Source organism: Marmota flaviventris, chromosome 16, assembly GCF_047511675.1.
Source record: "Marmota flaviventris isolate mMarFla1 chromosome 16, mMarFla1.hap1, whole genome shotgun sequence".
NCBI classification, from domain to species: Eukaryota; Metazoa; Chordata; class Mammalia; order Rodentia; family Sciuridae; genus Marmota; species Marmota flaviventris.
The window spans coordinates 7,850,046-7,862,147 of NC_092513.1; the positions used below are offsets into that span (position 1 = coordinate 7,850,046).

Here is a 12,102-nt window from a genome sequence, read left to right on the forward strand (position 1 = left end):
AATGTTTCTTGGAGCACAGTCGGCATGTTCCCATGTGACCGAGGCGGGAGGGACTGGGTAGGGAAACACTGTCAACCAGTAGTGCAAAGGTGACTCGTGAAATGTGTGTCAGTGGTCAAATGAGCCTGTGTGGCGTGGTCAGGGAACGCCCACGAGTGCACTGCAGCTGAGAACGCCTGGTCTCCTTCTTGGAAAGAAGCTCCTGAAACGTGAGACTGGCTGGAGCGGAGACCCAGGGACCTGAGGCCAGCTGCACTTGGCCCTGCCTGCCTCCATTAAAGCCGTTCTCTCAAGTCTGAAGGTTTATGGACAATTGGTGTCTCCCAGACTTGGCTTAATTTTCAATAGGGGACACGTCACACTTAATCTTCCATTTTATTCAAGATAAATGGAAAGAAATTAGAAGACACCTTGCTGAGTTTGTACCAGGATAACAAATAAAATGTGATCTACATAGTCATTGAGTGGAAGTTGCTGGATGTCACTCAGCTGAACTTCGCAGAATAGTATTTGCATTAAACTTGATATAAAACAAGTGTTATTATTTATATTCTACAATTCTGCATTGGCCAAAATATTTTCAGGTAGTATGAAAAAAGCCCAGCTTTAGAATAACCACAGAAATCATTACAAACATCTACATAAATATTTTAAAATTATATTCTTATTATAGACAATAATGCTTTTAAGCATACTTATATAAATGTAAATATATATATAAATATTTTATGTATTTATCTCCTGAATGCATATCTCTTTCTCTGGATCATCTCTATCGGTAGGTAAATGCATTTACAGAGCTACTCTTTGAATATAAAAAATTATGATGAATGCATACATGTTAAGCATTAAACTTCATGTTTTACATCAAAATTTTCCTCTTTTTAAATTTTAAATATATAAAATCTATATGCATAATGATATGCATAATGAAAGCTGAGATAAATTTTCAGTAGTGATTAAAACTATTTTCACCATTTAAAAATAAAGCTAATTATTTTGACATCTGTTTCATGAAATAGTTAATAATTTTTGAGCTTTTCTTTAACCCCAGGTGGTATTCTAACATTGTGAAGTAGATATTATTATTGTGCTCCACTCAACCTCTTTAGAAGAGGTAGCAAAAAGCACAGAGACGGCAAGTGACTGGCCCCAGGTTGCATAGCCCTGGTTAGCCTTCCTCCAGGATCTCTTACTGACCACCGTGGGTTTCTGCTTCTGTGACCTGTGAGCTTTCACTCACCATGAATGGGGAGCTGACAGCTTCGGTGGCGTTCAAGGAAAGCATGCTGATTATTCTTTCGTGAAACACCAACATCAACTTTTAGATGTTAGTCTACCCATGGGTAGCTTACACTATTTTTCTTCTGTTTTAAAGCATTTCCAAGAAGGGAGTGTAATGCACTGGGTTTTAGGTGTACTTGTCAGAGAGTTGTATGATTTTGATTAACTGTTGAAAGCTGTTCTTTTCTATTAAGAAAGCCCCATGGTGTGTGTCCTTTTGTTGCTCAGTTCTATCCACAAAAAAAAAAAGAAACAAAGCTATTTTTAACAGGGAAGTTGGACCCTGTTTTATCAAGCAGTCACTTTTTTGAATGCAGTTGCAGCTCTAGTTGTTTAAATATAAGAAATGAACAGAGAACATGATCCAAAGCAACTGTTTGTTCTTCCATTGTGTTATGGAACCCCTGACCAGACAAATTGTATGTTGCCTCTCAACATTTCCACCTCATTGTGTATTAATGAAGAAATCTAGTTTGCGTGCATGCATGTGTGTACGTGTGCATGTGTGTGTGTGTGTGTGTGTGTGTGTGTGTGTGGTTAGAGAATAAATTTTCCTTAGTGTTCAGAAACTGAACAGCAGTAAGTGAATTGATTAATTAGTCTCACGGGTCCACTTTTATCATTGATCACAATAACTTGTTCTAATTGAGCTTGCGTTGATGCATTACAGCCAGTGTTTATCAAATAAAAGAAAATTTCACAAATATGTGAGTGTCATTCTCCAGCAGGGAGTGAGTCATTGTCAGTACTCAAGAATCTTGTCTTACGATTATTATTGATTACACTGAGCAGTAGAATGCTGAATAGAACTCTGAAGAATCAATGTACTTGCAGTTCTTCTCGTCAGATCACACGTGCGGCTTGTGCTCTGAAACCACAGACTGAGCCCTTTCCCTGCTGGAGAATGCCCGCTTCGTGGGGAACGTGACTGGAGAAGGGACGACCCACTTAATTTCTAGTCACTGTGTAGATGACGTGGGCTAAAGTTGGCTCCACTCTGTCCTTTCCTCTTCCTCTGAGCTGCGCGTGTCCTTGGACACACTTCTACCTGCCGATGGGGGGCAGAGGAAAAGGCTGCTGTGGCTTCATCAGAAACTCCTTCACTAACACATTATAAAAGGGCATGACTCATTTTAAAATGATCATCGCACCAAATGTCCACAGTTGTTGAAAAGTGAGGCTCTTTCCATTTTTTATTTTATCAAATGTGTGAAACTGACCTGCTTTTAATCCTTTACATTTCTACTAATAAGAAACATGGTATGTCAACTAGCAAATAATAATAAAAAAAAGCACTTATTTGATTCCAGGGAAGGAGTTTTATATGAGACTCTGGTGGTCCTCTTTCTGTCCACCAGTGCGTAGGGTGGTCACAGGGTTGACGGCTCTGGCAAGAGCGGCCATTTGGCTAGTCCTGCAGAGGGATTCTGTAAAGCAGTGGATGCAGCGTTGCCGTTGGTATTTCAATGGCACTGGTGCTATTTGTCCTTAAATTGTACAGAGGACATTTTTGCTGACTAAGAAATAGGAATTTCAGGAAAACAGGAGCATCCTCAGTGTTTGTTGAAAAAAAACAAAACAAAACAACTAATTCTTATTATGTGAGACTGTTTAGCTTCAAATACATTTTCAAATTTGAAAATCCCCCTTTCTTTTATTTAGTTAATTTTTTAAGCTATCAGGAAGACATCTTTTTCTTTCCCTCCTGTCTCCTCAGCTGCTCTCTACCTGTGAACATTTCATAACCGCTGCAAAGCTTTTAAGAACATAAAAAGAAAACAAAATTTTGTTCACACCATTTCTGTCTGTGTGTGGGTGTCTAGCACATCTACTAATGTCAAGATTAAATTATTTGGAGCCCTTTGAAGCTCTGTTGACTCTGGTGACTTCAACCTGAACTCAACCCCAACAGGCTAAACTCACAGCAGGCTTCTGGGCTTCTCTGCAGGTTTCTTGCCTCCCAGTGAAAGTCCGAACTATCCCTGGACAGTGTGGCAGGGGCACAGCAGAGTATCTTTTGGCAGAAGAATTTGAAGAACCTCAGCCATTCCGAAGATTGAGAATGACCTCCATGAAATGGAAACAAATTCTAGAAGTGCATTCTTTTTAAATATCTCACTTTAATAATTTCCTCAATGATGGGAATGTCAGTAATCTCTCTGCAATGGTTCCAGTTTAAAATTTGTTCCGTTGACTTAATTTCCCCATACACCCCTAAAACAAAGCTCTCTTTTAAAGCAAGACAGGCTTGGGGTTAAAAATGGACAGCTTAAGGTTATCCCACTCCTTCCTGTCACACTCTGTGACCCTCATGTGGATGCAGGAGTGGGACGCTGTAGTGGTGCGTCTGAGAGCAGCATTGGGCAGGGTCCTCTTACCCTGCAGGAGTCGTCTCTCAGGGGATTCCCTGAGGGGGCTTCCAATGGGTTGGTCACCCGGGAAGTCACCTGAGCCCCCTTCCAGGAGAAAGTGGACACAGCGAGGGATAATTTTATTATTGTTTACTAAAAATTGGTGATGGTGATGTCTTATCATAGTTGTCTTAAGATATGGAAAAACTTGCTATTTCAAGAAGTCAAAAGATGTCGGGTAAATTGATCCCACAAAATTGTGCACCACTCAAGGAAGTTCCCTGTTCTTGTTTTTCCCTGTGGCACTGGGCAGGTCACTGAGTACTGAATAATTACATCATCATCTTGTGCATAGTTAATAAGTAGTCAACCTGCACTTAAAAAACTTTGAGTCTGTTAATATTAATCGCTTCATTATTTTTCTCAGTGAAGGAAATCAAAACACACATTTTTAATATCCTTACCAACTTAGTAGTTTCTTTGTCTAGTACTGTTTAGTAAGAGATGCATAGTTTTATTCATAAGGTGGGATATTTTTCTAGATATCAGATTCTTTATGCAAGAATAGAAATATGACCTATTTAGATTATGGAAATATATCAAAATACGTTTATTCATATGGTATCCAAGAAGGAAGCTTATTTAAAAGGGCAAAACGAGGTTTCCTAAAACGTGATGTTGCAAGATCATACTGAATTATTTTTCTTGTGGTTGTCATGCTTTGGACATGAGGTGTCCCTTGAAAATGCACACGTGTTACTGCAGGAATGTTCAGAGGTAAACTGCTTAGATCAGGAGAGCTGTAACCCACTCAGTGCATGAACCCATTTGATGGATTAATAAATTGAATGGACTCACTGGGCGGTAACTGTAGGCAGGTGGGGTGTGATGAGAGGAAGCAGGTCATGGGTGTGGGGGAAGGTGTGCCTCTGGCTCTCCTTCTCTCTCTGCTCCAAGGAAGCCCTAAGCTTCCCTCCAAGGTGCGGTGCCATTCTGCCACAAAGCTCTGCTTCACCTCAGGCTCGGAGCATGAAGTCAGCTGATCATGGAACCATGAACCCCAAATAAACTTTTCCTTCTGTTTTCGTCAGGTATTTTGCTCACAGTGATGAAAAGCTCACACACAATGAGAAATGTGTATTGAGACATTATTCTCATTGAATTTTTTTCCCTTAAATTTACAAATCCACTAACACTCCTCAATGATCTCTCTTTAAAAGGATAAAAGTAAATGCTTTAAATTAACTGCACAACTATGTTTGAGGCCTTGGTTACCTTTATAGATCTTTGTAATTGAATCTTATAAAATCATTTAAATCACGTTAAAATACGTAAGCACTTGCTACCCGGTCCATATCAATCTCACATGACCTGGTTTTAAAACTGGAAAGTCAATTAGCAGTATCTCCTTGCTTCCTACTAGACACAAAATGAATGAAATGCAGCACCTTCACATCTTAGATAAGCTTTTTAGGGCCATTCCTGGGCTACACTATTGTCTCCTTGATAGCACAGGTCTTCATCTTACTTTAAATAACAAATGAGGAGTTAGAATGAATACTCTTTCATACTTGGAACCTTTTTTAAGAGTTTTGTGCATGTATAGAAAGTATCTAAAATAAAATGTTGTGTTTTGAAAATCAGGTCCTAGAATTATGATCCTAGAATTTGGGGAGTTGAGGCAATTACCAAGTTGAGGTAGCCAGCCCTCAGAAAAGCACTAGTTGAGCCTACTCTGAAGAATGAACTTGAGGTATAGAAATTTTTGCTAACATTAGCCTTCACCAGACTTTATAAATGAAATTGTTTGCTCCATTTACTTGTGTGCACCAAGTGATGAAGTCTGCTTCTGCGATTTCTAGAATTATGTGGTTTCAAGATCGAGCTTCAGTGGACCTGTATCGGGACATCTTCTGCATTTTCTCTTATCTCTTGATTGTTGGGCCCCACATCCAGGGGTCATCTACTCCTGAGGTCCTAGTGAGTGGACCCACTATCCCTGAGTCCTCAGCAGCAATTGCTTGATTCAGTTCCCCAGTGTGCTTTTCAGTGGTACAAATCATGATAAACACACAATAGCAACCACTAATGTGAGTTAGATTTTGTTTTGGAATTTTTTTTGTGTGTGTGTGTCACAAGATGGTTAGACATATTTAAAAGTGTGTAAGAGGGCTGGGGATGTGGCTCAAGCGGTAGCGCGCTTGCCTGGCATGCGTGCGGCCCGGGTTCGATCCTCAGCACCACATACAAAGATGTTGTGTCCGCCAAGAACTGAAAAATAAATATTAAAAAATTCTCCCCCCCCCCTCTCTCTCTCTCTTAAAAAAAAAGTGTGTAAGAGATGACATATCGCCACAGTTGGGAATAATAATGTACTGTTTTTGCAATTATTGTAAGTCAAAATCACTCCCACGTCACCTTCATATGAACAAACACTTCCATGGGATGGTGTACGTGCTTGGTCCAATTCTGAGCACTTTATATAGACTAAATTGCTATATAGAAACCTCATAAGAAATGAGGTGGGTAGACTATTATGTGCCCATGTTACAGACAGAGAAGAATAAGACACAGAGCTTAAGTAATTTGTCAAGGATTCCCCAGCTAAGGAATGGTTGAACTGGGAAGTTGGTGGAGGACCCACATTGGGTGCTCTCCACCATGGCAGATGACCATGGTTGCATGAAAGCACTCTATATTTCCTTCATGAAAATGTACTTTAAATCTCTCTCCTTATGAGAATTTGCCTGCTTAGGACAACTATAAGAATGTCAACTGTTAACTAACAGCAAATGACAACACAATCTTCAATTTTGGATGAAAATGAGCATCAATAGATTGCAAATATAGGCTGATAATGAATGCACAAGCCTTTCAAATAATTGGAAATTGGTAGTTTTAGTATTTCACTTGATTGGAATCACTAGGAAAATGTCATATTAATTTGATAATTGCTACCAGGGTTTAAATTTAACCCAAATCTTTCTAGAAGGATAAGTCTCACAAGCTCAAACAATCCTACAGTTAATGTCAATCTCCAAAACGCTCAAGCTACTTATCCATTCCCATGGAGGGTCAAATGGCCTGTGCAAGCAGGATTTACCCTCCCCCTCCCACCCCCAGGAGTTAGGAGGGCTCTTTTGACCATATCCCAGATGGAAAGATAAAAATATATATGTAGGGAAATCAGAAACACATTTAAAATATGCATTAAGAACAACATAAGATTATTTGTTAAACTATTGTTTTCTTAGAAAGTGAATTTTTCTCTTTTTCTTTCATACTTCAAACTATTTCATAGAATTTTAGAAACAAAAAATAATACTAGATATAAACTTCATCGTCTTAAATGGAAATAGGCCTATTGGTGTATCTCATAGAGAATGAGGAGGCTTCTCAATGCATCTCTAGGCCTCCTGCAGGAAGAAAGAAGTTCATCCCATTGTCTGCTCTTTGAACAAAGTAGTAACATTCATGATTTTGCTTTATGGTGGTATAAACTTTCTTTCTTCAGATTATTTACTTAATTATTTTTAGACCCTGAAACTATAGTACATCTCCAGAGCAGGATGCTAGTCAAATTATTCTGTTGGTAAATAGTATGCACTCCTTTGCGAAGCACTTTATCATTGGCTCTGAAACATAGATAGAAAAAGCTTAAAATGTTAGAGCATCCATGATAAAGGAAGAGATGAAAAGAAATGCAAGAAGTGAAATCCTCTCTGGTAGAACCTCAATTTTAGTTATTTTGGGCCCATATTGAAATCTTGTACAAGTGTATATTGGGCTGCACAGACAGGATTGCTCTCACTTCACTGTCTAGTCACGCCCCCCTCTTTGGGTACTAAGGCAATAGGCAGATACGTGGAGTACAGGGCTCACGAAGAGTGGCCACAAATAACCTCTGTGGTACAATGAGCAGGGTATCAAAGGGGTGAGAGATGGGGTCTCAGAGGTTTGGTAACTGGGGCAAGTTCCTGGGGCCAGAGCAGGGTAGACACAGAGGCACTCCAGGAATGGACCCACGTGAACACCATGAACACCAGACCATGGGGACATTCATTCCCAAGCTGTTAGGATACCGAGGAAGGAGCCTTACCCGGGCTTTCTGCTCCATTTCTAGCATTAATCTTTCGTGTTGCTCAGCTATGGCCAGTGTCGCAGAATGGACCTTCTGATAGATCATTTCTCCTTCCCTTGTTTGAAAAGTGAATAGTCCTTCTCCTGTGTCACACATTCTGTGAGAACAGAGATAGGGAAAGAGATGGGTCTTCACGTGTTCAAGTGGTAACAGTCCTCCCTGTAAGACGCCCTTGCCCTCCTGCTCCTTATCCTAGCTCTCAAGAGTTAGTGAAGCAGACTCATCCTGGACCAACCCCAACTAATGCATCTTCAAACGGTATGTGGGAAGGGAATAAAGCTGAAAACTCATCAGTATTTGGACTTTTAAGGACAAAGCGTTCACACAGCATAGAAAGCAACAGATACAAGTGATTCAGGTCACAGCAGTGCATTCCACATGGAAAAGAGAGTAAAAGACAACAATTGTTTTCTTAAAGGTTTTCATGTGCTTGATATAACAGTACCATCGCCTACGGGCAGCTATTGAAACGTGTAGGACTTGAGAAAAATTTGCAATTTTGCATTCACTGGAACCAAGGAGAAGGTGACTACGCAGCTTTTATACATTTTTAATTTCATATATTTTTAAATATATAGATTTGCATACATAGGCTAAATCTTTTATTTACCCAAATGATTCTTAGGTAAATCTTGGTATAACTCAGGGCTCAACATGGCACAGAGGAGATTTTGGAATATGAGAGTCTTTGGTTTAAACATTCTCTGCCAATCACCAGCAGGGTGCACTTGGGCACGTTATTTAACTTGCCTCTACCTGCTTCCCATATCTCTGAAATAGGAGTTGTAGGATCATTTCTACCTTGATAAAAGTGAAAGAGTTGGTAGATAAAATATTTACAGTGATGCTTAGCGCATATTAAATACTCAAAAATGTTAGCTACTGCTATGTTCATTATAAACTTTGGGAATTAATCATAAGGAAAGTTTGGAAATAGTTAAATATCTACCATAGAGAAAAGAAATGATTGGGTAAATTCTATTTTTTAATCTGTTATTTTGATACAGACTATTTAACTATTATGATGCAGTGCTTTGGAAAGACTATTAAGCAACTAATGCTGTCATTTCTTCTGAACATATAATAACATTAAAATTCTTACTTGAATTTGAGAGGAAAAATAAGAATATAAGCTCCTTATTATTATTAATTGAAATGTAATTATAATTGACTTTTTAAACCACAATGTTTTATTGGAAAGAAAACCCACAGACAAGTTGTAAGTAGGAACTCAGGTCAGTTTTATTAACATACCTAGTTCTAAAATGAAAAGGATTTAAATTAATACTTTAGGCCAGTTTTATCAATGTGATATGAATTCTCAGACATTGGCTATTAACTAGGCCACCAACCAACCAGGTGATACCATCAAAAAATTTGCAGGTACCAACATCAAAATATTCTTGAGGCCAAACTACTTCTTCAAGCACCAAAAAGAGTTTCGATTCTACTCTACGATTCTCCAAGGAGTTTTTCAGCAGAAAAGAACTGTCTCAGGAGGCTTCCGACATTGCAGAGGCTGCGGTCCCTCAGGGCCCATGGACCCAGCACTCAGCTTCTGTGAAAGCCATCTTAATAAAATTCACTCAGCGTGAAATGGAAAGTCTGGGGGGGAAATGAAGAGTTTTTGCAAAGTGAAACAAAGGAGCAAGCTTTCTTTGTTGATTCAGGGGAGTCAGGGAATCCAAGAGCAGCAACAAAGCCACTGGTAGGTCCTGAGGGCCTCTCCTTGGAGGCTGAGTTTTGTTCCTTGTCCTCTGAAAAACACTTCCTAGTAGCCTCCGGAAATAAGATAATGAAGGCACCAATTGTTATTTCATACTCAGTCATTGAGATGTAAAATTCTAATGCTTGGCCACTTCCTGGGACTTAGCTCTGCCCTGTGGGGAAGTTTGAATGCTTACAGGAGGTTTTTTTTTTTTTTTTTTCCAGTCTCTGAAATAACTACTGTAAATTCATCCCTTGATCAAGAAACAAGGCATTTAAAAAATATTGGCTTGAGAAGCAAAGAAACAGAAGGTGCCATGTCTGAAATATTGGTGCCTAAGCCAAGCTGAAGGTCAGAATTCTTCGGGGTTCTGTTGGTCATGTTGAAATGAGCTACTTAGGTTTCCTTGGTTGTTGCTTAAACGTGTTCTCTGGGGGCTGGCAGGGAACAGATATGGAGACTTTTTATTATCTGTGTAAACAGCGTGGTGGTAGCAAGCCAACACTGGAGGGAATGTCAGAGATAAAGATGGAATAATTTCGATGGCTTTTGACCTGCTTCTCAAAATAGGGCCCAGGGCCTGTGGTGCAGGCCTTGGGGGGAGGGAGCTTGTGCAGAATCTGAATCTGCATGTTAACAATGTCCCCAGGTGGTTCTATGCACATGGTGACCCTTGGGAATCAGATGAGCACAAATTAGAAGCCTTATTTGTGCAGTTTTCAAAGATGGGACACATGAAACTGAAGGTTAGAAAGGAAGAAATAGAACAGAAAAAGAGCAGACAAGCAACCAGAAAGGTTCTTTTACTTAACTGGGAGAGAGGTAGATGGAGGGGTCAGTTCTATTTGAATACAGTCACTCTTGCCCCTAGCACAGCATCCAATGATTGCATTTTGAGAAGTGGTGAAAATATGGATAGCGTATGTTGTTCTGACTCCAAAGTAGAATTCAATTGACATTTAAAGACAACTGTAAATATTGTCTTTGACTTAGTAAGGTATTTGCACAAAATTAATGCATTTTCTTATCTAAAATAAAATGTTGAAGAATATAATCCTGAAGGTCCCTTCCAGTACTGAGGCATGGTTTGGTGCCTCAGAGATTCTAAGGAGGTACTACTGACACACGTATTTTGAAGGTTGTTTTTTTCTTGCTCGTTTTCTGTTTTTGTTTGTTTTGACACTGTAGTATAAGGGAAATTATAGCAGCGTAATATTTAAAAGACTAGGGCACACGTTTGAAACAACATGCCATGGCCTATCATATAAATCAGTCACATATTTTTTAAGTAGGTCCTATTAAGCCCACACTGTCTTGGCCTGAGGTAGGAGGAGAGGAAAAAATACATGACCCACAGTCTCTGAGACTTTTCAAGAAGTGGGAAGAAAAGCACTGGTCAAAGAATCACATGGTTACTGTGGTGGGAGGATTGACCTGAGCAAGGGGTTCGCCTACTGGCTCCTCAGCTATAAAACGGGGGTATCCAAGCTTTCGTCACGGGATTTTCTTTTCTTCTCCTTCTCCTTCTCCTTCTCCTCCTCCTCCTCCTCCTCCTCCTCCTCCTCCTCCTCCTCCTCCTCCTCCTCCTCCTCCTCCTCCTCCTCCTTTCTCCTTCTCTTCTTTTTTAAATTAAATGAAGTAACGAATGTGGTGAAGTGCAGGAAAGGACGACGAATTCAGCATGCCAGGATTATGCAAACCATGCAATTTCATGAAAAGTCCTGGTTTCAAGAGGGGCCCTTGACTGGCTTCTGGATACAGCCTCAGGATGAGCCTTTGACTATCTTCTGCATATAGCTTAGGATGGCCCTGGACTGGCTTCTGGATACTCTGCCTATTCCCTGTAGCAGTGAAGCCAGATAGGTTGAGACCCACACTGTGACTTGGGTGAGAGGCTGTCCTTCTGCTGATGGAGGCTGTAGGCTGAGCAGCTGAGGTGGGTCCAGATGGTGTCGGGTGCCCCCGTGACTGACCCCAGTCAATCCCAGGACGCAGCTGGGGGAGCTCCGCTGGTTGTCAGCACTTCTCCTGTGTTGTTAAACATCCTGGCTGGGAGACCTGAGTGTCCTGGGCAGCACCGCTGGGGGAGCCCTGCAGCCCTTGCCTGATGTCTCTTGGTCTTTCCCTTTGCTGGTTTTAAACAGTGTGTCTCTTGGCAGTCAGCCATGCTGTGAGTGTGAATGTTTTCTGAGCCTTGTGAGTCTTCTAGAAAATTATGAAGCCTGTGGATGGTCTTGGGCACCCCTCCATCTGAGACAGCTGGCTGTCAAAGCATTTTTATAAAATAAGAACATAAAAATCCTAGTCTTTCCCCTAAATATTTGTTGACCAGATTCCTTTTCCAGCATATTCTCCTTCTTTATCCTGCCTCACCACTTTCAGAATCTCTCAAAATAACAGCATCAGTCTCATTTCTGTTACGTCCTACAAATACACATATCCACATAAGTTTTTTGTTCTTCCTAGGAAGAATAAGAAATTATGTGGATATCTCTATTTGTAGGAACGTGAACTCCAAATGAAGCACTCCAATATACGAGGCTTTTGTAGTCGCCTTCAAGGAGAGAAAGAGCCCTAACATAGAACCCTGGAGGAGATTTTACTGGAGAAATAGTCAC

General features: G+C 40.3%; 1 protein-coding gene across 1 annotated transcript in view; it reads right to left on the reverse strand.

Moving 5' to 3' along the window:
* The window catches only part of Dok6 (docking protein 6), a 382,726-nt gene that overhangs the window by 80,737 nt on the left and 289,887 nt on the right, over positions 1-12,102 (reverse strand). Inside the window, exon 6 of the mRNA XM_027935339.2 lies at positions 7,735-7,873. Coding sequence (XP_027791140.1) covers positions 7,735-7,873 — 139 coding nt within the window. The remainder of the gene's footprint in view (positions 1-7,734; positions 7,874-12,102) is intronic.